The sequence below is a fragment of the Nyctibius grandis genome, chromosome 3 (assembly GCF_013368605.1).
Source record: "Nyctibius grandis isolate bNycGra1 chromosome 3, bNycGra1.pri, whole genome shotgun sequence".
Lineage (NCBI taxonomy): Eukaryota > Metazoa > Chordata > Aves > Nyctibiiformes > Nyctibiidae > Nyctibius > Nyctibius grandis.
Window position 1 is genome coordinate 16,114,908 of NC_090660.1, and position 25,343 is coordinate 16,140,250.

General features: G+C 41.3%; 1 protein-coding gene across 2 annotated transcripts; it reads right to left on the reverse strand.

The window, feature by feature from the left end:
• Positions 1-238: 238 nt before the first annotated feature.
• RIPK1 (receptor interacting serine/threonine kinase 1) lies at positions 239-24,912 on the reverse strand. Of its 2 annotated transcripts, none has more exons than XM_068396572.1 (12): positions 24,824-24,912; positions 20,123-20,334; positions 18,312-18,465; positions 17,704-17,841; positions 15,137-15,365; positions 14,135-14,284; positions 12,780-12,856; positions 9,056-9,146; positions 6,158-6,721; positions 4,377-4,448; positions 1,993-2,145; positions 239-1,084 (listed from the first exon to the last, which is right to left on the reverse strand). In XM_068396572.1, the coding sequence occupies exons 2-12, from the start codon at positions 20,272-20,274 to the stop codon at positions 798-800; spliced, it is 2,067 nt and encodes a 688-aa protein (XP_068252673.1). In that variant the 5' UTR covers positions 20,275-20,334; positions 24,824-24,912; the 3' UTR covers positions 239-797. The 2 variants fall into 2 exon arrangements, with proteins under 2 accessions (XP_068252673.1, XP_068252674.1); XM_068396573.1 differs by lacking the exon at positions 24,824-24,912 and adding an exon at positions 23,654-23,695.
• Between the last annotated feature and the right edge of the window lie 431 nt (positions 24,913-25,343).

The following is a 25,343-nucleotide window of genomic DNA, read 5'->3' on the forward strand; positions in this document are numbered from 1 at the left end:
CTTTCCCCTTCCCAAAGCTCTCATGTTCCCAAGTTTTTATTTTGGATTGTGTAATGATTGAATTTCTTTTTTCACTATTTCATAAAGCAGATGAGAAGCTTATAATGTAAAATCTTTTCTACCAAGCAATGTAAAAATGTAATGCAATATTAACCTGTGAAAGAAGAGTATTTTATCAATTGTATACTTTTTAAAGCCAAAAATCATTTTTGCTTTTATTCACACTGCTCTTCTGCATAATTCAAGACATCTGTATTTAATAAACATTATAAAAAGATTTCTAAAATAATATCATATTGACTTAGAGCAATATCTGGGATAGTGCCCTTGTAAGTATTGGCACTTCCGGCAAATTTTAAGAGTTGTTTTCTGTCCAAGTTTTTCAAGGAGCAAGTCAGTCTTTCACATATTGTTACTGATGTATTAGCTTTGCTGAAATGACATGCTTTTGTTCAGAATTGAAACGTGTTGGTACCGTTGTTCAGGATAGAATCCAGAAATTTTGTATAACACGTTCTCCTTGAATCAATATTACTCTTGCATTTGGTTGTTATTATCCTCAGACAAACATTTTATTCAGAAGGAAGATGTTTATTTTCTTTTATCCTCTGGAAGACATCTTGACAAACTTTTTGATTTACTAGAGGTATTCACTGAAAACTGCTCGGCAGAAAAAATGTGTTCCAAAAAGTCTGTGCAAAAAGGAGAGCTCCAGAAAGTCTGTTCAGAATTATTACTTGTTGTTGGAAGGTCTTTGGGGAAAAAATACCCTCATTTTCCCCCAGTTCTCAGTCAACTTATTCCTCATTGATTTGCATCAAACTAGTAAGGAGATCCAGTCTTTGGCAGCCAAAGAGGGCTTTGGCAAGCTTTCCCACTGTAGCACCTTTGGAGCCTTCCCTCATTCCCCACTTAAGCAGCATTTGGTAAACTTTTTCTTTTAGTCCATCTCGTTCATAGTCGTGATCAATTTCATCAATCTCGGGATCACAGAAGCCCAGTTTACGAGCACAGTGCTTCCACTGTTTAGCCAACTTTTCTCTCACTAGATTCAGATGTTTCTCAGTCAGGACAGTAGTATTGTCTGCAAAAAGAAAGAGAGTATAAGAAACTGGCATTGTTTAACATTTCTTCTGCTCCTTTTGCTATCTCACCTGTCCTCCCCTGACTATTTATTGGTAATATCTGGAGACACAATTTTAGTGATGCAATCAGAAGTGGGTTTCATGGAGCCAGTATTACCCAATGATGCCAGAAAAGAAACTCCCAGTTAGAACACGTGTATTCACAGGTCAGTTGCTGGACTTGCTTTTTGGTCTGAGGCTATCATAGTTTGTCACTTAAACCTGCAAAATTGAAAAGCTCCTTCCAAGAGTTCTTATACAGCTGATTGATGTCTGTATGATATGTTTTATATTCTGGGACACTATTGATTTGTTTACTTAGGAATACACAGGGATAGTTTAATTCAGTATTGCCCAATGAAAAAAAATTTAATTTCAAAATCTTCTGATTTCTACCCACGTGAAGTGGTCATGGCCTGAAGCCTATCAGTGTTCAAGAAGCATTTGGACAATGCTCTTAAGATATATAGTTTAGCTTTAAGGTTTCCCTGTGTGGTGTCAGGCACTGGACTCGATAATCTTCATGGGTCCCTTCCAATGCAGGATATTCTACAATTTAAACTACGAGTCAGGTGAGGACCGCCAATCCTAACCTTGCTTCTACCAATCTGAGTGTTGTTATTCCTCTTGTTCTTGATGCATATACATCTATACTTGCATCGGGTGTCTCAAAGAGGTCACGAAACTACAAATGAGGTACATGGTATTAAAGAAGAGTATTAGCACAAACCCTTACTTGTTTTATACACTTTTAAGTATGTAGTAGAAAAGGACCCAGACAGTTATTTCTCAAGTATTGGAGGGAGAAAGCTGTACCAGATAAATATATGGGGAGAATACATCAGAACTAGGGAGATATTTCTCTCACCAAATATACCCATTGCTTCATAATGCATATAAGTTGCTTCTGTAGCAACAGGATAGGTGCTGATGTGTTGATTGTGATCTTCAATCTTCATGTGATTGTAGGATCCAATTTGAATTCCAGAACTGTTACTTATGTTGTACTTGATTGAATCTTCTGTATAAAGGAATTTAAAGAATTTTATAAACAACTGCATACGGTTAAAAATATCAAGAAGTAACATAAGGAGGAAGAAGGTTCTGCTAATCGGGGAAGTTATTAAATGGTTTTATTGCATTTAATGAATGGCCATTTACTGGCAACTGAGAATATTTTCGTTATGCAGTATGACATAAATGTACTTTAGCAAAAGCCCGTCCTATTCTATTCTACCACAAAGTGCCATAACCAAGCCTAGCATGCTGGTAGTTACTAGACTGTAAATAATGTTCCCCGTGCTTTAGAAATGTGTAGTAGCAGCCTCACTTTTTGCTGGCTAACAGCTTCAGGAGATCTGTACTTGAAAGTGCTTTTCGTTTAAACCTTAAAGCCTTACCTCTGCCTCTCAGCTTTACTTTTCATAGATGTAAGTTCAGGTTTACAGCTATGACTTCAAAGCTCTGTGAGAATACAGAGAATAATTTCTAGTTGCTCATAATGTTTCTGTACTCCATGTTATATGATGCTGTCTTGATGGCATCTCTCTGTTTCACAGTGTATTTCATCCCAGCTATCTAGGAGTATATTCTTTAGTTGTATCTATTTTCACAGTGAATCACAGTGCACTACTTGCCCAGTGTTTGTTTCAACATAATTTCTCTCTTTTTTTTTTTTTAAATTTTCATTTTTTTCTCTTGTTCTGTACTTTTGGTTCTAAGGCAAGACTAGAATGTTTTCTGAGATACCTTTCCAAAAAACCCTGCTCCTTTGAGGCCTGAATTCTCAGCAATAGAGGTCAACACGTATATGCACCGACTGCGCAGCTAAATTGTGTGCACCTCTGGGAGCTTGCATTTGTGGTTTACTGTATGTGATTACCTAAATACCTAATCTGGTATCTTCTGCTTACAGTTATCTGGTTTCCACACATAACGTGAAACTAAGTGACTCTTCTAGTCCTGTTAGGTGATATCAGTTTTCCGTTCTCTTTACAATGTTTTCTGAACTCTGTTTGGATAATAATCCGTTAAACGTTCTAACTCTAGTTTAAATGGTGAATATTGCAACCTGGGTCTGAAATTGAAGTACAGATACTTAAAATGATAGACCAAGCTTTCTATTTAATAACCCAAAATGATGGTTAGGTGCACAAACATCTTTGTTACACACTCAATTGCAATGTGAAGTGTGGAAAACGATGAGTGCATATGAAAATCTGACTAAATGCATTTAATATTTGTTAACCTGAAACTGCCAGTCAGAAATACTTATACGTATGCATGATTAGTTTCTAGAAGCTGCACAAAAGGAATGCATTTTATCATGTCTCAAAATATTAAGATTCCTGCATCCTTCCCTTTTTTTTTTTTTTTGAGGTGAAAGACCCAGGAAATATGTTTATATTTTTAACTAAAAAATGAAGAAATCTCATATGTTTGCTATTTTCTTATCTGGTAACAAAATGAATCTAGCACAAGATATGAAAACATGTACAAATGCTTTGTCAATATTAACAGTGAAAGTTACTGTGCTTATAAATGTCCTTTCCCAAACCTCTACACTTTGCTTGCTTGTCATGTTTGGGTCATCATCTAAAGGCTCTAAGGGACATATAGTCAAGAAGACGGAAACCTGCTGTTTCAAGTTTTCTTTGTAAGTGTAAACCACTTACAAACTGGACAAGCCTTGAAAGGGTTAATTAAAGAGTTCAGGGTGCCCCAAGCAACACAACTTGAAAGGAGCTTATATTAACAACTCCTGAAGGACAGGACAGAGTTTCAGGGGTTTAAGACAGTTGAACTTTAGAGACCTGTGCCCCAAGGAATGCTGATCAGCACGAAGCCTGCAGCCAGAGATTTCTATTAAAAATCCAGAGCAAGAAAGAACAGGTGTCCCAAATGCATGTGTGGTTCATGAGCTGGGTAGAGTCACAGCAACTTGACGTTTAATCTATGAAAGTGACTGTTTTAGGTGTAGAGGAGATCTTGCAATGCCTTCATGTTTTTAAAAGCTCTTTTATGTAAAAGAAGATGTTGTCCTTGATCCATCAAATACCCATTTAACAGCGTGTACAGATCCTGCTAGAGACAGGAATTAGTTTTACTTAATGGTACTGATAACTTCAGCTATGGTTAGAGGTATTAAGAAATAACAAATTATTTCAAGATCCTGAAGTTTTTTGCTTTACTGATCAGGATGCAATGCATAGCCTGTTGGCTACCAGGAGACATAAAGGCTACAGCACTTACCTGTGCTTATTCTGGGTGCAGTAGGATAATATGTAAAAGTTCCCCTAGTGAAAGGAATGGAATCCTTGTTACCTAAACAAAGAGGGAAAACAAAAAAAAATGCCAAAAGCATCATGTTAATAAAAAAGCAAATGTACTTAAAAATTACTGCCATATTTGTAACAGTATGACTATCTAGTTTGTGCTCTTAAATACAAAGAGATGAGAAGCTTCCTAACTAACAGGATTGTATCTCCTTGAATAACTCTAGTTAAAGCAATGACCTTATCGTGGTTTTGCTCAGTGACTAATAGCCTTAACCATCCTTGGATCCCAGTGAGGGCAATGGGTTTCCACATGGGTGTATGAATACCTGGCTAGCAGATGGCAGTCTGGGATCACAGCACACCACAGTTATGGACTGAACTGCCTCGTATCAGGTATTCAACTTGGAAAATTCCAAACTCTCAAGTGTGCTCTTACTGCTGAGACTGATTGCGGTTTGTATTAGCAGGTTGCTTGTGACCAGCTCTAGCAAAGGCATGGGACACCACTGCATTTTCTGTCAGTGGCAGTAATGTCTGACAGAGATGTAACTTCCTGCCCAGGGCAGTAATCTATTTGGATGCCCACAGATGAACTCTGCAACTCATGATGGGGCAGTAAGAGTGACTGGGTTATGGACACCTGACAAGTCAATGGAAGAGCTGCAATGCAGCTCTTCTGCATCTCAGTCTGATATCTGCCACACTATTGCACGCAGCCTCTCTATAATAACTGTTTTCGTTTTTTCTTTCAAACAGAAGATTTTACTTTATTAGTGATGTTGACAGTTCTAATCCCTGCCTTCTGACATGACAGCTCTCAGGTTCACTTCAGTAAATAAACTCACTTAAACAACTAATCACAGCCTCTGCATAAATAATTTAACAGAATAACACCTTTGTGGCATTCTGCCTGTAAGCAGCTAGGCATTGTTGATTTTCTTGTGAGATGATCTGGAAAAGAATGCCACACTAAAAATATCCAATATTTAGTAGGATCAGGCTAACGTATCTCTTGCTACCTCTAGTTCCTAGAAGTTATATCTTATAAGCCTCTAATTACCATTTATTTATACTTTTCGCCAATGCTCAGTGTTCTCTTCCTTCTTTGTCTCCATGCATTTCTATTCCACAGCTCACTAGCAAATACCGACAGAAGCTCTCCATCAGCATCGGGCAGAACTCTCTGGAGAAACCAATTATGAGCCTTAGCTCCTTCTTGGTTCCCTGAACCCGGGAGTCTCTTACCTTGTTGCAAATCAAGCTAAAAATACCCATCTATTTTCTGAAATGCTACAAATGTTGTTTCTGCACAAGCAGAACCTATGGTATGAATGCTACATTTTTGAGAGTCAGAAGTTTTCCTTTGCTTTCCTAGAATGATTGGTAGCAGCTCTTAGTTTTGGTAGCTGCTGTAGCAGTATCTACTGTCTGCTATTACTTGGCTGATAGCTGAAGAGTTAGGCATTAGGTCTGATGCTCCTCTAGTACACTGCTGCTCTAGAAATGTTCACCTGAAGTTAACAGCCTGAAATCAATGAAAGCAGCATAATGAAGTCAAAGCTAGAGCGTTTTAGTGACCTGAATTAACTTCAAGTAAAGAGAACTTCATGAAATTCACCTTTGCCATGTCATAGATCAACTGTTCGCAATAAGCAGGTTGTTGTTACATAAACTACAAAACACTCTTGGCCACTTTGTTTTTAGAGAACAAGTGTATCTTCAGAAACATAGGTGTTGGAGGAGGAGGAATCTCACCTGTATCTGTGTCTGCATTCTTTGAATACCAGTTTACGTTGGTCTGTGACTGCAGGTTTGGGTCGGATTCAGGCACAGGAGGTTTACTTAAGCTAAAGGTACTGGCTGAACACAATCCATAGAGACCCTCTGTGTTTCCTGTTAGAGGACTGATAGGGTTTGGCCCATAAAAAATATCTACATTTCCCCGATTTGGTGTTGTTGCAGCTGTCTGTGGCCAAAAATACGGATTAGTGTTTGATCCTGTTTTTTCAGCTCTAGGATACAGTTCACTCCGTTGAGGAGTAGGAGATGACTTTGCAAACGGATCATAGGAAACTCTTCGCCTCCTTTCTTCCTCTCTCATTTCAGGGGTGTATACTACAGGTGGAACTGCTTTATCCATCCGGCTCCCAAATACATGGTAGTTGTATTCACACTGAAGTTTTCTTTCTAGATTATCAGCGGGTGCAAATGAGGTCTCACAGCTCTCAACAGGCTGGTTCTCAAAGGAGGCAGCAAAGAGGGCGTCATTAACCTGGCTGGTCATGGGACCTTGAGAGCTGTGTAGAGAACTAGGCTGATCTGAAAGGGAGGAAAATTAAATATTTGAAATACATGCCAATGTAAGTATATAACTTGTTTCGATGACACTAGAAATCTATTTCTCTACCTTTAATATTACAGTAATATATAAAAGGTGAAAATACAACATTACTTCCAGCATAAGCTGTGTTTTATTTTATAGAATGCCTTTACTGAGAAGTAATACAGGTTTTTATCTGTGAAGTACAGGCTTGTTTAAGGTGTTGGTGTCAAAATGTCACTTAGTCAAGTGGTGTCAGAATTTACTGCATACTCTGCTTATATTGACATCAAGTTCTCAACCACTGAAACAAACAGTTCCTGCAGGCATTTGTAGGGTCTGATTTAACAGTGTATCTCCACTGGCATTAACTGAAGTTAATCAGTGCAAAATTGGAGTGTAACAGGATGGAAAAGAACACCACTGTAATAGGTGTTACTTCATACAGCACAACTAATTTGTCATTAAAGTCATGTTTGCAAATGATTACGTAAAATATTCCATCTGGGTATTTCATGATGAATCCCTTTTGTCTAGTTTATTCTTCATAGTCCCAAAGAATACATTTTTACAAATAACACCTACCAGATAAAATAGTCTGTCATCTACATCTTTCAAACTAATTCTCACTGTCAAAGAAAGCTCTACTTCAGTCTTTCTTGAACTAGATTGAGTTATGATCTGGATCATGCCGCAGCATTCCACGACTAAACAAGAATATAAAAATCTGCTTGTTACTACTTGCTCTTGTGTTTTTAAGGGTAGGACTACAGATGCTTTCTTAAAAAGTTCTGAAAGCTTCACAGTTGTCAAGAAAACCTTGTATGTTGTCTAAAGCAAGGAACTCCTACAAACTACTGTAAAACTGGAATAAAGTGTATGTATGTACTTCTCTTTAACTCAGATGCTGCCAGTGAACTGTTTGGTTTTTTCCTTCTTTTTTTCCAAATTACATGAATTCAGTCCGTATTAGGCAGGACCAAAACTAGTTCCTTTTGATGGCTGTATACTAGTACACCTTCCGGCTGACTCGCTCTGCTGCTTTTGTTACAGCTGCTAGAGGGGGAGTGGGAGAAAATCATACAGAAATAACCTCATCAAAAGTGACAGCTATTAGCAATTCAGTATTAGCATAAACTATATGGCATCCATTCTCCAGGGCAAGCTTGAGATGTATGAACAGATCCTGTGGGATATCTTTCACTACCACTGTCTGAGTAATGGCCATTGACTGCAGAAAAAAACCTGACTTTGACTGACAGGCTGTTAAGATAGTATCTTTCTGCAGTGTAGATTCACAATAAAGCCTTTCATATTTAAAACACAAGAGCATCTGTAATCTGCTGCAGTCATATGTCAGCTAGGGAAATGTAATTATACTCATTATAAAAATATGGCAGTGGGGCTGCCCTACCAAGTCCATCAGTTTTACTGAAGACAGTTATGGCAAACCTAGCTTTGGGGAAGATTTATTAGTTGCATGTTACAGTTTAACATTATTCATTTAATAATGTCTTTCAAATGAAGTGAGCAAACTTAGCAGGATTTTATTTCTACTGAATTTGATATTGTTGCCTGTAAATCAGTGTTGCAAATATGATCCTATATCCTTTGCCATTAAGAAACTTTGGTAAAAGAATTCCAGACACACTAATACAAAACTGTAAGTATATCATCACATATTAGTGAGACAGCTCTATAAAACCATGAAACATGCAACTCATCTAAGATTTGATAGGAAATACAAGAGGAAAGGAAAGAAAACTCATTTATTAGTGTTCCTCAGATAGATTCCATAGAGAGCAAGATCATAAACAAAGGAATATCACAGAATTGCAGAATGTTAGGGATTGGAAGGGACTTCGAAAGATCATCTAGTCCAATCCCCCTGCCGGAGCAGGATGTGTCCTGGTCATATTCAGAGCATTCATAAGAAAGGCTGGAGTGGGAAAAAATAAAGTCTTCATGAAATTAAAGCCTACAGACCAAGCAGTTGGCATGACTAAAAGGATGGGAAGAAAGATCAAATATGAAAAGTAATTATCAAAGTGACCATTGAAGTCTAATGTTAAACAAAATTTTTGGCATGGGAGAGGAAAGCAGAAGAGTGTAAAATGAAAACGGTTCAAACTGTAGGTTGTGGGAAATTTGAAACAGTAAGTATGACTTTTGGTAGCCTAAGAGCAAATTTTCAGTGATTACAATTCTCTCTGAAGCACTGAATAATTGAGTCTCTTCAAAAGCCCTTAATGGCAAGATTGATTACTTGTAATGTATGCAACTTTATCTTTGGCAGAATACACAGAATAATGATGTGCTAGTAAGTGACTTACCTACTTGACCATTACTGGTTTCTTCTGCTACAGCATCTATTTGAAGGGATTGCATCCTATTCAGCAGTTCATTTGACTCGGGCCACATTTTCTACGTGTAAGAAAGAACAAATGATGAAGTTATAGGCAAAAGCTTAACAAAAGGGAGTGCTTGTAGAATAGGAAACAGCACAGCTTCACAGTGAAGTGACCTGGATGAACAGATTCCGTGAATCTGTGGGAAGAGATCCCGTAGTCTTACAGAGAGCACAGCCTGACAGAAAATACCCATTGCTTTGCTACAGATGTGCAAAACCTTTTCTTCAATGAAGGGAAGAAGGACTGCAATGCAACTGCAGTATATAATACTCTGACTTGGCCAAACAATACCTGTGCCTACATGAGTGTGAGCTTAATCCAGACAGAGTGGTTTTAGGTTGCCTGTCTTGTACTTAATAGCTAGACTTTCTGCCACCAATCTCGGTGAGAGGATGCTGCTGAGGTAAAGGTAGCAAACGTTCACTCTGTTTTGTGGATCTATATTTAGTAAGTACATTCATCAACAGGGAAGAGGTGAGGAAGAAGATTTACATTCAGATATGGCCACAATGACTTTTATGAAGAGTATTAGGATCAAGGAGTTCAGAGCAAATCTTCAGGAAGATACAGTACAACTTCCTTTCTGTAAACCCTCGTCCTCACTTCACCGAGTGAAGGCAAAATCCATTCCTGTTCTGTTCTTTTGATGTTCCCATTATTCAGACTTCACTGGAAGTAAAAAAGTTTTTTACCTGGAAAAATTATTTCCCAGTTTCCTCCTGTGCTTCTTACTCATAAAATAATTTCTAAAAGTAGGGTGGGTTGTTTGTTTGTTTGTTTTTAATTAAACCCAGTAAGTATTTTCACAGATTAAAAATAAACAATTACTGTCTTTTCCCAAAAAAAGCTGCTTCCTTCTGAAAGCAAAAGATGACATTCTAAAGTGCATTACAACCTTAGGTCCTTAGATTTTACTTGAGTAACTGAACTGTTTGAGCAGGGGGGTTGGACCAGATGACCTCCAGAGGTCCCTTCCAACCTCAACCACCCTGTGATTCTGTGGTCCTTTTAGTTAGGAGGCTGTGGACTCCGCTTCCACGATTGCTAGTGGAGGGGGGGAGGGAAGAAGTTATGCCCAAACCCTCTAACTCATGTTGCTACTGAAGTTGTACTAGTAGTTCCCACATTGACTTGCCTTGGATGCTGTATTCACATTCTGTGCACTGGTCAGAATGGATGTTTTCCTTCCTGAGAAAGTAATCATAGAATGGTTTCGGTTGGAAGGGACCTTAAAGATCACCTAGTTCCAACCCCCTGCCATGGGCAGGGACACCTTTCCACTAGACCAGGTTGCTCAAAGCCCCATCCAACCTGGCCTTGAACACTGCCAGGGAGGGGGCGTCCACAGCTTCTCTGGGCAACCTGTTACAGTGTCTCACCACCCTCACAGTAAAGAATTTCTTCCTAATATCTCATCTAAATCTCCCCTCTTTCAGTTTGAAACCATTCCCCCTTGACCTATCACTACATGCCCTTGTAAAAAGTCCCTCTCCAGCTTTCCTGTAGACCCCCTTCAGGTACTGGAAGGCTGCTAGAAGGTCTCCCCAGAGCCTTCTCTTCTCCAGGCTGAACCCCAACTCTCTCAGCCTATCTTCATAGGAGAGGTGCTCCAGCCCTCTGATCATCTTTGTGGCCCTCCTCTGGACTCAAGGCTCATTTCCTAACTAAACAGTCCTTTAGTCCCTATGATTTGAGAGGTATATTTGCAGAGAGCTAATGCAGCTAGTATAATTGGCCATGATCCTGATTTGGGGCCACTATCATAAATTTGATGTATATACTTCGCGTAGTGAGTTAGTTTGGTCAAATCAGTCCAGGAAATTGGTTTCATCAGTTTCATTTTGCAAAACTCTATTGCTTTTTTGAACAGTCACTGGTGCTTCATAAACATCATATGTTCCCTAAACCAGAAACTTTCATTTCCACAATTGTAGACTTGGTGACAGAAAGAAGCACTTTGTGAAACCATTCCTTTACAGTTTTCTTTAAAGGAAGTTGTTTTTCTTTTCTGAGTTAAAGTAACAGGGTATGTAGTCTTCTGAGCCTCACTTCACTGCAAAGATTAAACCTCTAATGCCAGGAGCTCTCACCGATAGCTGTCAGTACTACTGAAGTCAGTAAATTGATAATCTGTGATAAAGATTCCATAATCAGCCCAATTGTTCAATAAGTTCTCATTCTCTTCAGTCATGAAATCATTCTTTTTATCATATTTTTCTGGCCGTAGGCTTATAAATTAAGAGAAACCAACTTGGACACTCAGGAAAAGCATCTGATTTCAAATTTTCCCTGTTGTAATTACTGCAGCATAGCTTCCTGGTCTCAAGCAGGCTGGGACTCATTAGACACAGCCTGAACACAGGACAAAAATTACCAAGAATTTATGGAGTTTTTTTACACTTAATCTAAATCAGATTCTGCCACTTTTGAATCTCTAGGAATAACATTTTATTTCATGAGTGAGACTTATTGGCTATATGAGGAGCTCTTGCAAAGTATTATCACAGAATCACAGTGTCACTCAGGTGGGAATAGTCCTTGGGGGCCCTCAGTCCCACCTCCTGCTCAAAACAGGGTCACCTATGGAATCAGAGTTGGGTAGCTCAGAGCTTTGTGCAGTTGGGTGTTGAAAACCTCCAACGATGGTGACTGGACAACTTCCTTAGGTAACTTGCTCTGCTTCTTGGCTGTCCTCATGGGGAAAAGTTTCTCTCTTACATCCAGTTTGAATCTATTGCTTCAGTTTGTCTGCTGTCTCTTGTCCTTCTACTATGCACTGCTGTGAAGAGCTTGGCTCTATCTTCTTAATAAATTCCTCATAGGTAGGGGCAGGCTACTATTTATGTACCCACAAAGCCATCACATGTCTGGGCTGAAACAGCCCCGGTCCCTCAGCCCCATCTCATATGGTAGGACTAACAAAGGCTGAGCAGATCTGCTGCTTGTGACACTGTTGGTACAGCTTGGGATGCTGCTGGCCTTCCTGGCTGCCAGGCAGGCTGTGGCTGGTGCCCAGGTCACTGCTCAACGCCACCCTGAGGTCTTTCTCAGCAGTGCTGCTCCCCATCCAGGCAGCCCCCAGTTAGCACTGGTGCAGCACATTGCATTTGTCCTTTCTGGATTTCACAAGGTTTCTGTCGCCCCATTCCTCCAGCCTGCAGCTGGCAGACTTGTCCTTATGACTGCATTGACTGGTCCTCCTAGTTTAGTGTCACCTGCACACCTTATGAGAGTATGCTTCATCACTTCCCCGAGGTCACTGATAAAGGAGTAAACGAGGGAAGGTCCCAGTATAGTAGACCCCTGCACTACTGCAGTTGTTACTGGCCTCCAGGTGAAGTAGGAGGCCATTAACCACTACCCTCTGAGACTCACCACCCAACTCGTTTTTGTCTGCCCCTCCAGACAGTAACATCCAAACTTGGAACAAGAATACTTTGGGAGACAGTGTTGAAAATCTTCCTAAAGTTCAGGTAGATGACATGCACTGCTCTCCCCTCATTCACAAATCCAGCCATTTATCACAGAAGGAAATCAGGTCGGTCAAGCAGGATCAGTCTCAAAGCAGCAGAATCTGGCCATAACTGGGGTTGGGGAGAGGGGATGTGGGGAACTGACACTTTAAAATGCTTAGAAGGTTACTCACTTTTAACTTCTTCAGATCATCTTCAATATTTTTTCCTAGATTTTGATAGTAAAATGGCTGGTATCTTTGACTAATTTCTGCAACAATAAAAGAACTAAGTGAAAGTGATTTTCAATGGAAAATAAGTGATTTATACTGTTGACAGTTTTGATGGATAAGGATTGAATAAAGTCTTGTATGAAGTCAGAAACAGGAAAATTATACATACATTTGAAATCTATTCACATGGCTCATTTAGCCTTAATATAGTAACAAGAACAGGATGATTTCTAGGGATTTTTTTTTTGTTGTCGTCATTGTATTGCTTTTTAGGGTGAAAGCTCTCTGTCTACAATTCGTGGCTGACAGCACCTTGACTTGACTGGCCACAAGACTGGTTGCCACATTTTAAGAAATAAGATACATTCAATTGCATTCAGCTGTTTGATAAACAACTAGCCTGTCTCTGCTAAAGATGGAATTTCTGAAATAATCTACTAACATGGCAAATATCAGTATTTTGCATATGGGAAAATTAGAAGCTAAGACCCAGTGCAAGCATAAACTCAATCCATTAGTAGTAGATTATGCAGGTTAAATATGGAAATAGTAGATGGGTTCCTCTTGGTTTACAAATTTCGTCTGAGTATTTAAGCACATGCCTGTTGTATATGAAGCTCTCGGTGCCCCTCTCTAAATCCGAACCTCCAGTTCCTGTTATGTGTAGGAGTTTTGTTGTAGTTTGGTGTGGTGGATTTTTTTGCTTGTTGATATTTTGGAGGGGGTTTGAGTTGGTGGTTTTGTTTTGGGTTTTTTTTACTATGTATTGAGGCAAAAAGAAGAGACAGGAGGAGATAAAGAATTTTAACTTATTTGCTGAATCGCTTTTAGTCTCCTTCCCAGACCACTCAGTCAAGACTTCTACTGACTGCAAGTGTCTGACCATACAAAAGGATGATTAGCTAGTCAAAGGCTGTTGCATTGCTCATGGAAGCAATGGGAAAACTGGGTAAGCTTTTGAACCTAGTTTCAATAGGGTATTTTCTCACTCACACCCAAGATATACTATGTCCCCTGATGTTAGCTTTTCTGTAAATTTCAGCAGGAAGATTATACTATGCTGGAGACATATTATCAGCAGGTATAAAGTGTCTTAGCTCCATCCAGTCACTAGTATTTCTCAAATCTGAAAATGTTGGACCACATCCCATTTTTAGTCAGGGTACAGGGAGCAGGCTTTACTGGGTATGTGAATTGATATTTCTATTTTCAAAGCAAAAATTTATATCTGAAGAGGAAAACACTCAAGTTTGTTTTGCTGCATTACAAGCTATTGATGGACACGTACCAAAAAGAATCCCAAAGCAATGCCTTACCCGCAAAGGTTGGCCGTTTCTCTGACTCTTGCTCCCAGCATTGTTTCATTAAGTCAGTAATTTCCACTGGACACTTATCAGTGATCTCCTTTATGTCTGGTCTGTTTCCATTCATGATGCCAAAGCAAATCTGGGCTTCATTTATACCATCTGAAAAATAAAATTTCGTATCAGATCCTGATCTGATAGGTTTTTCTACCTTTCTGTAGGTAAAAGAAATAGTGAAGCAGCTCCCTGTGTGTTTGTGGATATGTAAAAGAAGATTTCAAAGAAAGACATCTGGTTTACAGCTACAAATCTCTCACATTAGTGAATTTGAATCCACTGCCCTAACTTCCATGGATTAGAGTTTTATTTTCAGATTAATGGATTTACTTTTATATGTAAGACATGTCCAGTGTGAGTAAGGGTGACAGATCTAGCTCTCTAGAACCTGAATCTCAGTTATGCTCTCCACTGGGTACAAACACAAAGATGGCCACACAGGCAACGTTTAGCCGCTTAGTTAGCAAAAAATCCATTCAAAATGATAAACACGTTACTCTGGAATTCCACAGACTGCTCCTATTGCTTTACATGAGCACATTAGTGCCTGTTGAGAAATTAGCAGCACACAGCTCAGAAGTGCTAACTGGCTGTGTGACCATTCCTGTTAAAAGAAAAAACACATGTAACTAGTCCACCTTAGGAAACAGCGTACATCAAAGTTCCCACCCTGGCCTGCCTAAGGTTTATCTAACTTCTGCCACTGACTGCAAGCTTATGCCCACACCACGTGGATGTGAATAGATTTGGCTCGTGCCTGCATTTCAATTCAGATGTTCTCGTCTACACTTAGAAGTCAAGAATGATGCAACTAATGCTTCTTACTGACCATGAGGTGCCAAACAGGTGCTATTCTTGGGTACAGGCGACTTAATATACCAATCTCAATTTTCTGACTTTAGATGCTTAATATTTGTAACTTAATTTTGTGATAACGTCCTTTTGGAAGTAACTTACGTTCATATGGCTCTTTGTTAGCAAAAATTGCCCAGATCACTATGCCGAAGCTGTAAACATCTGATTTCTCCACAGGTTTTACGTTAACACAGCGTAAATGCTCTGGGGCCATATAGAAAAGAGTCCCAGCATTGTTCTGGCAAGTGCTCTTGATTTGCTTCTGTCGGACAGTCTCTTCTTGGGTCAGCCGACTCCAGTTCTTAAAGGAGGCAACACCGAGATCTGCAATCTGAAAAATGAGACATGTCAGAGCTAGTGCTGTGATGAAGAGGACATAAACAAGTATTTCATGCAGTGCTCAATTTTACAATGAACACCTGGAATTTAGAATTTATCTAAAAATGAAACACTGCAAAAAATGCAATTACAAGAAAGGAAAAAAACCTATTTGCTGTTTTATGGTTTGTTTGGTTTTTTTTTTTCCTAAATAAAGTATCACTGCCAACTGGGAACCATTAGGCTGAACCTTCATTATTAACTTAACCCCTTGGAACAATTGCATAACGTAAGGAAAAAATAAGTTTGTTTTTGCTCATATTGACAATAACATTCAAGATCTGCTTGCAGTGCTTGTGTCAGAACAGAAGACCCATATGAGAAGAAGCTAAGATTCAAATCCAGAAGTAATCTATGAGAGGGGCAGATATCCTTCCTCCCTCACTGCCATTTAACTCAACTTCCTTAGATCTTCCTACAGAAAGGGAGAAGAAGAGGATCTAAAATGATGTGATGTGTATGGCAAAGAGACACGGAAAAGTATAGCATGGAATAAGTTAAAGCAGCGATACTTGGGTACTGTGCGCTTGACAAGGTGACATTACTGAAACCTTAGGGTGCAGTTTTACAACTAGACTAATGGCTGATGGTGAAGAATCTAATCCTTCCCTCCTTTCCCCACAGCCTCCTGTTATGTGCTCCCTCTGCTCCTCCTGTTCTAGCACTGACACTCATCTGACACTGGGAAGACCTAGTGCAAGACACTCAAATGGCTTGCTCAATCAAGAAGGGTAGTACTGCCAACAAAACAAATTGTAATCTGCTTGTTTGGCTTCCTAAATCAGGGCAGGGTGGTCAGATTAGTGTCAGTGCTAACACAAGGGAATAGGAGGTCAACAGGAAAGGGAAAATGGAAGAAAATGGGGCTGCCTGTCTTGGCCACAGCCAGCTGTCAAACTGAGTTGTGTAACCCAATCACTTCAGATAAAACTGAGGTGACACCTTGCCTCACTTTTGACTTGCTTTTCTTTTCTCTCTTGTGGCCTCCAACTAGCTTATTGTTCCACTTGAGTTTCTGAAGGTTTAGGCTAAATTTTGAGGTGATGTATTCAGAGGAAGAGGAAAATGTAAGTGGCGTCCTGATGAGGAAGTAGGAGTCCAAGTTCATGTCTACAAGTGAGAGGAGGTCTAATGTGATAGACGAAGATATGACATAATCTTCCTACATTTGCAGTTTCCTAGAACTACTACCCTTTATAAATATTGGCCATATTAGACACATTCAAGCAGATGAATCATACTGCTGCCTTAAATGATACTTTTCATCACGCTGCTTAAGGAAGTCTGATCTGATTCTGAATTCGATCCTGGGTTCCAGTTCAGTTTGTTATGCAGTGTGATGATAGCCTAGTTTAGTCCTGTCCATATAAGCAAGCTGAAACCCAAAGAACCATCAGATTTACATTTAAAGCAGATCACAATGTTGCTTTTTATTTTTGGCAAAAAAAATATAGTTTAATTATCTTATCTGCAAGCAGCTCATGCTGCACTAGGGCTTGCTACTATATTAACCTTGTCAAAACACTTCTCACTAATACATGTGTAAGAAATCTCAAATGACAGAGCTCTCTTCACAGGAATTTATTCTGTAGTTTCATACTGTAATGGGGTGATCATTTCAGCAACTCACCTTGACTAGGGACAGGACATTTGGTGAGGACTGCTGCAAATTCTACTCAGGTTTATTCAGCAGTAGGGTCTGTATCTATGTGTCTCGATCCAAAACCCCACTAAAGTTAATAGAAGGGCTTTGGAACAGGCTTATAAACCCTTCTTTGAAGTAGTTTTCTGCCGCTCTCTTTGTAGCTGCTGGCTGTCATTTTAAAATGATGACTAAGAGAAAAAAGAGGGAGACAAAAGAGGAAAAGATAATAGGCAAAAGGAGGAAAGGAATAAAAAGGAGGAGGTAAAGGCAGGAGGAGAAATTACATCAATAAAGGGCAAAAGACATGATCCATAAGACATTTTGTTTCAATGTCTGTGTGTTAAGGTTTGTTTTTTCTTTCTAGCTCTTTTGTTATTTGTAGTTCATTCATTCTCAACAATATTATTCTTTTTAAAATACCCTTAGTGATTTTTTTTTTTCACAGGTGGGGGGAAGATTATACAAATCTCAGGCTCAGAGGTTTTATAGGCCACCATTTTTCAGTGATCCACTACTAACACTCTCAGCAATAGCTCACTAGACTACAAAGGAGTTCATCTACCAATCGGGAATACTAACCAATGCAGCTGAACTGGGTTCTTCAACCCAAATCATCAGCTCTCTCCATTTACATTCTAAGGAGTACCTTAATGTGGAAATCGGTGTCCACAAGGATATTTTCTGGTTTTAGGTCTTTGTGTACGAAGCCTTGCTCATGCAGATAAAGCATTCCTTCTGTGATCTCCAGCACAAAACGCCCTTTCACTGACAAAGGTAGTGAGAGCTAAAATAAAGAACAGAAGTACCATCTATGAAAAAATGCTACTACAATCATTGAATTAAAAAACAGTCTTTAAAAAGGTTTCTTTCTCAGTCCCAAGAGTACCTCTGCTCAAGTCAGGGTAAAAAAGAACCAAGGCCCTTCTTGGACCTGAATTTTCACATCAAAGTAGTTCTATAGTCACTCCATATTTACAAAAGCATTCTTCTTCAGCAAATTCTCCACGTGTCTCTACAACCACTCTTATAACTCCGAACCTATAGCTGTGGTCTGCTCCTCTGTGGTATGCAGGAAAGCCATAGCTGTCCTCTGCTGTGTCTAGAGAAGGCAGGACTGCCACTGGCTCTTTAATACAGAAAGGAGAATGAGAAACTAAAGACTCCATTCTTTGGAGGTAGCAGTAACATCCTGTCCCTTTCAAGCATCTTATCAATGCTAAGGAGCAGCAAGGGATGAAGCAATTCACTGCTCACTTTCTGTAGCACTTTCATCATGTTCCCCCGGTCCACGTACTCCATCACAAGCGAGTAGTTTCCATCTTCCAAAATTATACCTAGTAGTTTTACCACACGGTCATGCTGCAGTCTGCGCATAATCCTGCCTTCTTCAAGGAGAGAATCATTATATCTGTAAAACAGAAATTACATTGAACTTAGGTGCCAGGCTAGAAAGAACACAGGGATGAAAACGCTGTTGATTCATAATGAAAATGATGGCCAAAAATGTCAACATCCCTAAGGCCACTGTAAGATGAACTGTAACTTCATTTGGTTTTGAATTGATACAGCTTTGTTCATGCCAGGTTATATTCTTTAAGTCTCAAATGCCTTGCATCGAGACTGCTCAGCCTGATTTTAAGGCCTGCTTTTCAGAGAGTGCATAAGTATTCATTTCGTAGGTGCACTGCTGGTTGTGTACATCCAAATCCCTGAACTGGGGTGGGATCAGGGCAGGGTTGAAAGACCCTTTGGACAAGGAGGATCAAGACACACTCCACTACCTCTTGTACAGGAAACTATACAGGTAGGTCTCCCAAAGGGCTGGTATTCATGTTCATGTTCAAAATGGATTTATTACAGGGGATCTACCCACATACTGGATGGTGATAACATTTACTAATGATTACTGGTTTAGGATGAATTCAAAGCCTAACTCTTTACCTGGGCCTCAGTACAACCCATCAATAGCCACAGGTATGCAGCTGGGAGCTCATTAAGGATGTTAAAGAAGGATGGTACCCATTATATTAAATAGTCTTTTTACTATTGCTCCTGTTCTAGTCATTGGGCAAAAGGACGTAAGAAAATCTTGAGACTATGCTGCTTGCTAATGCTTTCCTACCCTGTGACTTAAAAGGAAACTGCTTTCTCCCTCTGTGTTCCTCTAGTACTAGAGCAGAAAGTGGTTGTTCTGTTTGCATTAGGCTCAGTTGTAAATTTGCTTAAGACTTTTGGTTCAAGACTTTAAGGAATAACAAACTTATGAGCCCTTGTAGTGAGAAAGTAAAAACATAAACCCATAAATAAACCATGCAGGCTTGTCCGTTTTAACTGTGTTCATCCCAAACTGTCAGTGCAGTTTGCAAACTACTAGAATCTCTTAATTGCTTTCCCCTGGCAAAATAAAAACTCAGTTAATGTATTTATTATAACGCAAACTAGAAGAACATGGGGTTTTGTCTCTCTCTAGTGGATGACTCGTGGGAGAGTTTTAGTATTGTTATGGCTCTGAGGTAGTAGAGCTGCAGTGTGACCTGAATTCACTGAAATCATCAGCTAATTTAATCCTTGAATTAAATCAGTGGGCATGGCTCACTCTGCTTTTTCTCAAGGCAGAGAGGGTTACATTCTTGTATACATGTGGGGTTGGAGTCCAGCTGATAGCTTATGTGTGTTTAGTTCCTAGTGGACATCTACAGTTGGACAATTGTATTGAAAATGGATCTGCAAGCTTGAAAATATCATGTGCCCACTGAGCTTCTGCATTTCCTTAAGTGTGCAAGAGTCCCCTCGATTCTTAACTATTCACAGTAGTGCTGACCTTGCAACAGAAAACAGGAACTTCACTGGAACAATGACTTAAAACTAAAAAACTTGGCTTGTGAGGCAAAAAAGGAAAATTTGCAGGATAGCTGCTAGTATTGTCTTATTTTCCCTACATACAGTATCTCCAGGACCCAAAGATCTGAAATTATTACTCTTTATTTAGATTTATCTCCATTGACTTTAGAGGCTTCCTTAGACTAACCGAAAGATAAAAATCAGAACTAAGATCTGTAACTTACTCAGTGCGCTGGGGTCCTGTATACACTTTTTTTAATACTACATATCCATGTTTCTTGTGAAAGCATAAAGAAATTGTTCCAAATCCTCCAGCATCCAATGGTGTTTTTTCAAGCAAATCCTGGGTGTTCATGTGGATGTCTTCCAGAGACATGTTTGCAGCCTTTGTGGTTTAGCAATTAAAACAAAATCAAGTACCCTAGTGCTTCTGGACCTGTAGTATAAAGGAGGAAAAAGAAGTGTCATTATCAAGCATTTAGCTGTTCCATTAAGTAAGCATCTATGTAAGGAGTGGGACACAAGTGTCTACTCTCGTGACCCTTATGAAGAAAGGACGTCAATTTGAAACCAAAGGTGCTGTGGTTCTCACAGGATCAGACCTAAAGATCACAATGATTTTATCCTGTCAACCCATTACAGTCACGTTGAATCAATGCAAAACCATTTCTTTACCTGAGGATCTCAAAGTGCTGTTAATAAATAGTTTTTATCCATATAATACGCAGTAGATCGGTACTGTCCCTGCACTTCACACGTGCAAAAACTGAAACCCAGAAAAATCAAGGGCCATGGTCCTAAAGGCAGGTAGTGCCTAATGATTCTGATTGTTATCTTGTTTTCTAAATTGCCTGAACATGGGCCTGTCAGGTGCCCAGATACTTATATAACTACCTTTTAGGCATCTTTGCAAATCCAGCTCTAAAGGGTTTGCTTGAAGCTTAAAACAAACAAAAGGTTTCTCTGGAGGGTGAAACAAAGAACCCAGCTTCTGTGGGAAGTTTATTTCTGCAGCTGTCTGAATTTAAGGAGACAAGTGCTAGAAAGGACTGTAGTGGACATATAAGGCAACTTCTCCCCCACTCCTCAAAAAGAAGAGGAACAAAGAAACTGTGAAGGCTTGCAGCAACTCTTAAGTACACCATGAGAAAAAGAGAGCTTGGGGGAGCCTGTGAAATGGGTAGATAAGTAAACCCCAGTGGATGCCAGAATAATTTAAAGCCTTTGATAAAGCTGTGGTGCTCTCTGGCCTAACATGTCTCTCAGGAGGTAAAACCTTAAAAGAAGGCTTAGACAGCCGGTACCTTTGGCACATGCCAACAAGCTGCATTGCTAGCACAGGTGCCAGCCACAAGCTGGTTTTTTTCCTCAAGGAACTTTTACCTTAAGCACCTTACATCAGGTAAAGAAGGAGTTTGCTGAGAAAAGACAAAGTCCAAAAGACTAGCAGGGCCATTCTGTTTCCATTCCTCTTGGATGACTAGGACACAGATATACAGAGCTGGGAGAATGGCACCATTTCAAAGTGCCACTGTCAGCAACAGTAGATTGGCTCATTTGGGTAACTAAGAGCTCTAAATAGTATAGCAAAGGGATTCCCAAATTTTTCAGACCAACAAGTGACTGTTAATTCCTGTAAACTACTGTGCACCTGTATCATCAAATCTCTAATTGAAAAGATTGCTTAATGTTGTTATGAACATCAGCTGCAGCCTAATTACCCCAGCCTCTTTCTGGAGCCTGGGAACTAAGGAGGTAGTGAAAGTGTCTGTAGAAAGTAGGTGTCTGAGGGAAGAGAGATGTTTATGTGCAGATTTGGAAGTTGTCTGGTCAGTTCAATACTGACAAGCCAAAATAGGGAAGAGTAAACTTAATTAAAAAAATAAGGTTGTGCCTGAAGAAGAGAGAAAGCAAAAGCTTCCTCTTCCAGGTGTGTATGTACTCTATGGACTGTTTTGGTACAGACAGGGAACATCCTTTCTACACCTGGAGCAGCGTGCTCTCTTTGGAGTTTTCTTCTTTGGCTTTCACGGCTTTGAAAGGATGCAGATTTTGTTCTGCTGGAGTGCTAGCCTGTGTTATGAGCACAGAACTGAGGATATAGATGCCTTCGTTTAGTAAGAAGGTAAGCTCTGCTATGCCTAATAATTGTTAGGGGAGAGGAGATTGTTGTTGTTTTGTTGGGGTTTTTATCCAAATTCCTTTACAGTTAATCATATAGCTGAGTAACAAATGACTCATAGCAGTGCCAAGAATACCCACTGCTTCTCTCATAGGTGAGCTTTTGTCTCCCTGGAAGTTTCTGATGATGGTTCTCTGGCTTTCTTGGGGTGATGCTACTGACTGTTGTGCAGATGGGGTGGGTGTCACAGGTACAAAGGCCTGAATTCAGTCGTGAGACTTTAACGTGGCATGAACTAACATCTTGCTTCTTTATCTGGGGTCTCCCTTTCAAGAACTGGTTAAAAGTCACATATCTATGGTAACTTTTCCATGCTAACAGTAATTATGCATTATTCTTGTAAGAATTGCATGTGCTCTTCTTGTGAATACAAAATAGATGTGTATTTTTGAATGCTCAATCTCTAAAGTTGCATTAATACCATTGGTAGCTTGGGGCTGCTATTCTATACCACATAACTTGACAAAACCCAGCCTTGCCTCAAACTGCAACGATATAGGACCTTGTGCCTATTTACATTGCTAATACCTCTTCCTACCAAGCAGTATGTAATCACCGTAACCAGAAGGCTTGGAAATTCAGAAGTAATAACTTCTGAAATTATGAGATGGCTGCTGAAATGAGCTGGATAACATTCAACAGAGGGAATTTTCTCATAAGATGGGAGAGAACCCTCCTCCTTGGGCATGCTCTACTATTAGGATGCTACTACTTTTTGTTGTTATTAAGTAGTGAGGTACTCCGAGAAAAAGCTCTTTGATCTTATTTCAAATTCAAAGTTTTTTTGTGGGAAGGAAGGCAATCTCTAGCCAGGTTTTTAAGGAAAGACTACATATTTCAATATACTGTTTAACATGAGGTATTGGCTGATGTTACCTGGAAATGTCAGATGATACAGAAATGAAGGAGGGTAGCTCAAAGGCTCAAGTTCATGCCAAGCTTACTGCTTTTTATTGAGCTACATAGTGATTCAAATGTACACCAGTGGAGACATTATGTATCTGTGGTTAAGAGAACAGAAATTTTGTAGTTGGTTTAGCCTAACCTTACAGAAGCTATGCATACTTCTAGGGGTTAATTTGTGTTCTATGAGGTAGCCCTCATCTGTATTCTTGGTTGATTATAAAGCAATCATTTTCTAATACACTATTCTGAATATCTGTGTTAGGGTGGGTTCATATTTAACACGTGCCAACATGTATTATGAAATTTTTGAACACAGGTTGCTAAAAGAGAGGGATTTTTGCCCACCAACATGTTTGGGTTTTCTTTAGAGAGCGATAAAAGTGTAATAAGTGAGTTTGTGGCATTTTTCTTTTTAACACCATGGTTATGTTTTCCCCTGTGACCCCCAAAGGGCACATAAACTCCCAAGAATCATGACCTGGTCATTAGCTCATATCGGGCCTGTTCATCCTTCAAAAGCGGTTTGCTCCATTCTAATGACTTGTTACTGATCTGAAGTAGATGTTGCGTAGCCTGCACGGTTAAGGAGGATAGCTGAGCCCGTCAGCGTGGTAACATGAAAAACAGCATGCGGTAATTGCCGCCCTTTTGGTCTAATGATACTCACAGCGCACCAGTTCTTCAGAGGTGTTACAAGGAGAAAGTGAACAAGTTTGCAAGCACCGAAACTCATGGCCACTTAGTTACCAGTCAGGAACTGAGGGGAATAACAAACAGGAACCAAAGCTGGTATCACCGATACAGGTAACAGGAGATAAATGGAAGGGTCTCTGCAGCTGAAGGCACTGCATGTGTGGAAGACGTTTCAAACGTTGTCAGTGCATCTCAAGTCTATTGTTTGAACTCTCATAACCCACTCTGTCTAAACCTTTCCCTTCTGCTAAGGTTTTTTCAACTGCTGCATTTTTTAACTGAGGAATGATTTATGTTTTTTTTTTCTTTTGGAAATAGTAAAGAAAATACCTGTGTCAGATCAGCAGCAGGTTACAGAGGGGATCCCGTGGGAACGCGAGGAGGAGCGGAAAAAAGGGAAGCAAAGGTGTTTCATGGGACCCGAGCAGAGGGAGGGGGGAAAGGAGGGGGGTGTGTGTGCAGAGCCTTGCACCAGTACAACTGTGACACAGTCGGTTCTGTTTTAGGCCAGAAGCGGTCACAAAAACGCGTATTTTTGTACAGTAACTAGAGCAGCGGCCGCGGCCCCTCGCACTGCCGTGCCGGTCAGAGGAAGGCGCCAGCCGGTGCCGTACCCCCGGCTCGGGCCGAGCTCGGCCCCTGCAGCCCCGCTGGCAGCCGCGGCGCCCGGGGCGGGCAGCGAGAAATGCAGCCGCTCGCCGTGGCCTCGGCAGGAGGCGCGGGGCCGGGAAGCCCTAACGCGGGTTTCTCTGGCCTAGTTCCTCGTTTGGCCGACCTGACATGTCGTCCTCCTCCTCCCGGCGGCTTCCTGGCGCCCGGGCCGCCTCTCCTCGCACGCACCGCTCCCCCGCCGTGCAGCTTCCCGTCGCGGCGCCCTGGGGGTTCCCCCGCGGCCGGGCGACCCTTCCCAGCGCGGCCACCGGCAGGCTAGGGGGGAGGCGGCGGGATGCGCCGCAACCCCGCCGAGCCACCTCTCCCCGGGACCCGTCATCCCGCCGGCCCGGCCCCGGCAGCCCCCCGGGACCGGCACCCGGACCCTGCAGCAGCGGCGCCTTCGCAACACGGGGGCGGCGCGGGGCTGTTTCGGCGGGGCAGCCCGGGTCCCGCTCCCACCACACCCCCCTCCCGGTCCGCGGTGCCTTACCGCGGCTGCGGGCAGCTCTCCTCCGTCCTGCCGCCTCCCTCGGGAGGGCCCTCGCCGGTCCCGCGGCGGCAGAAGGTCCTGCCCGGCCCGGCCCAGCCCAACCCGCCGCCGCGCCTGCTCGGAAGCGGAGGAGGCGCCGCGGAGCCGCTGCCGCTCCCGGGGCTGCGAGCGGCTCGGTGCGTGCGACACAAGGCGCGCCCTCCACCGGGAAGCGGGCTGCGAGCCGAGCCGGGCGGGCGGCCGTGCCCAGCGCCTCCCCGCGCCGCTGCCCCCCGCCGCCAGCTGCGGAGCCGCCGCGCCTGCAGGGAGGCAGCTCCGGTGCCCACCCGCCTGTACGAGCGTGGTGCCGGCTACGGGGGGTGCAAACCCGGCCGCGTTACCGAGACCGACAGCAGTCGGGAGTTCGGTGCGCGGTAGAAATGCATTTCTTTGTTGTGGTTTTGGTGCCGAAGAGGCAGCTTTTCGTTCAGGAAGGGTGGAGGCAGGAGCTTCTGTTTGTCAACAGAGTAACTGCAACAGA

Excerpts from the sequence above, each read along its gene's own strand:
- RIPK1 (XM_068396572.1), bottom strand. The coding sequence starts at position 20,274 with ATGTCTCTGGAAGACATCCACATGAACACCCAGGATTTGCTTGAAAAA. Across the intron at positions 12,857-14,134 it reads GAAACGGCCAACCTTTGCGG|AAATTAGTCAAAGATACCAG; the intron begins GTAAGGCATTGC and ends TTATTGTTGCAG. Across the intron at positions 9,147-12,779 it reads ATGATCTGAAGAAGTTAAAA|AAAATGTGGCCCGAGTCAAA; the intron begins GTGAGTAACCTT and ends TCTTACACGTAG.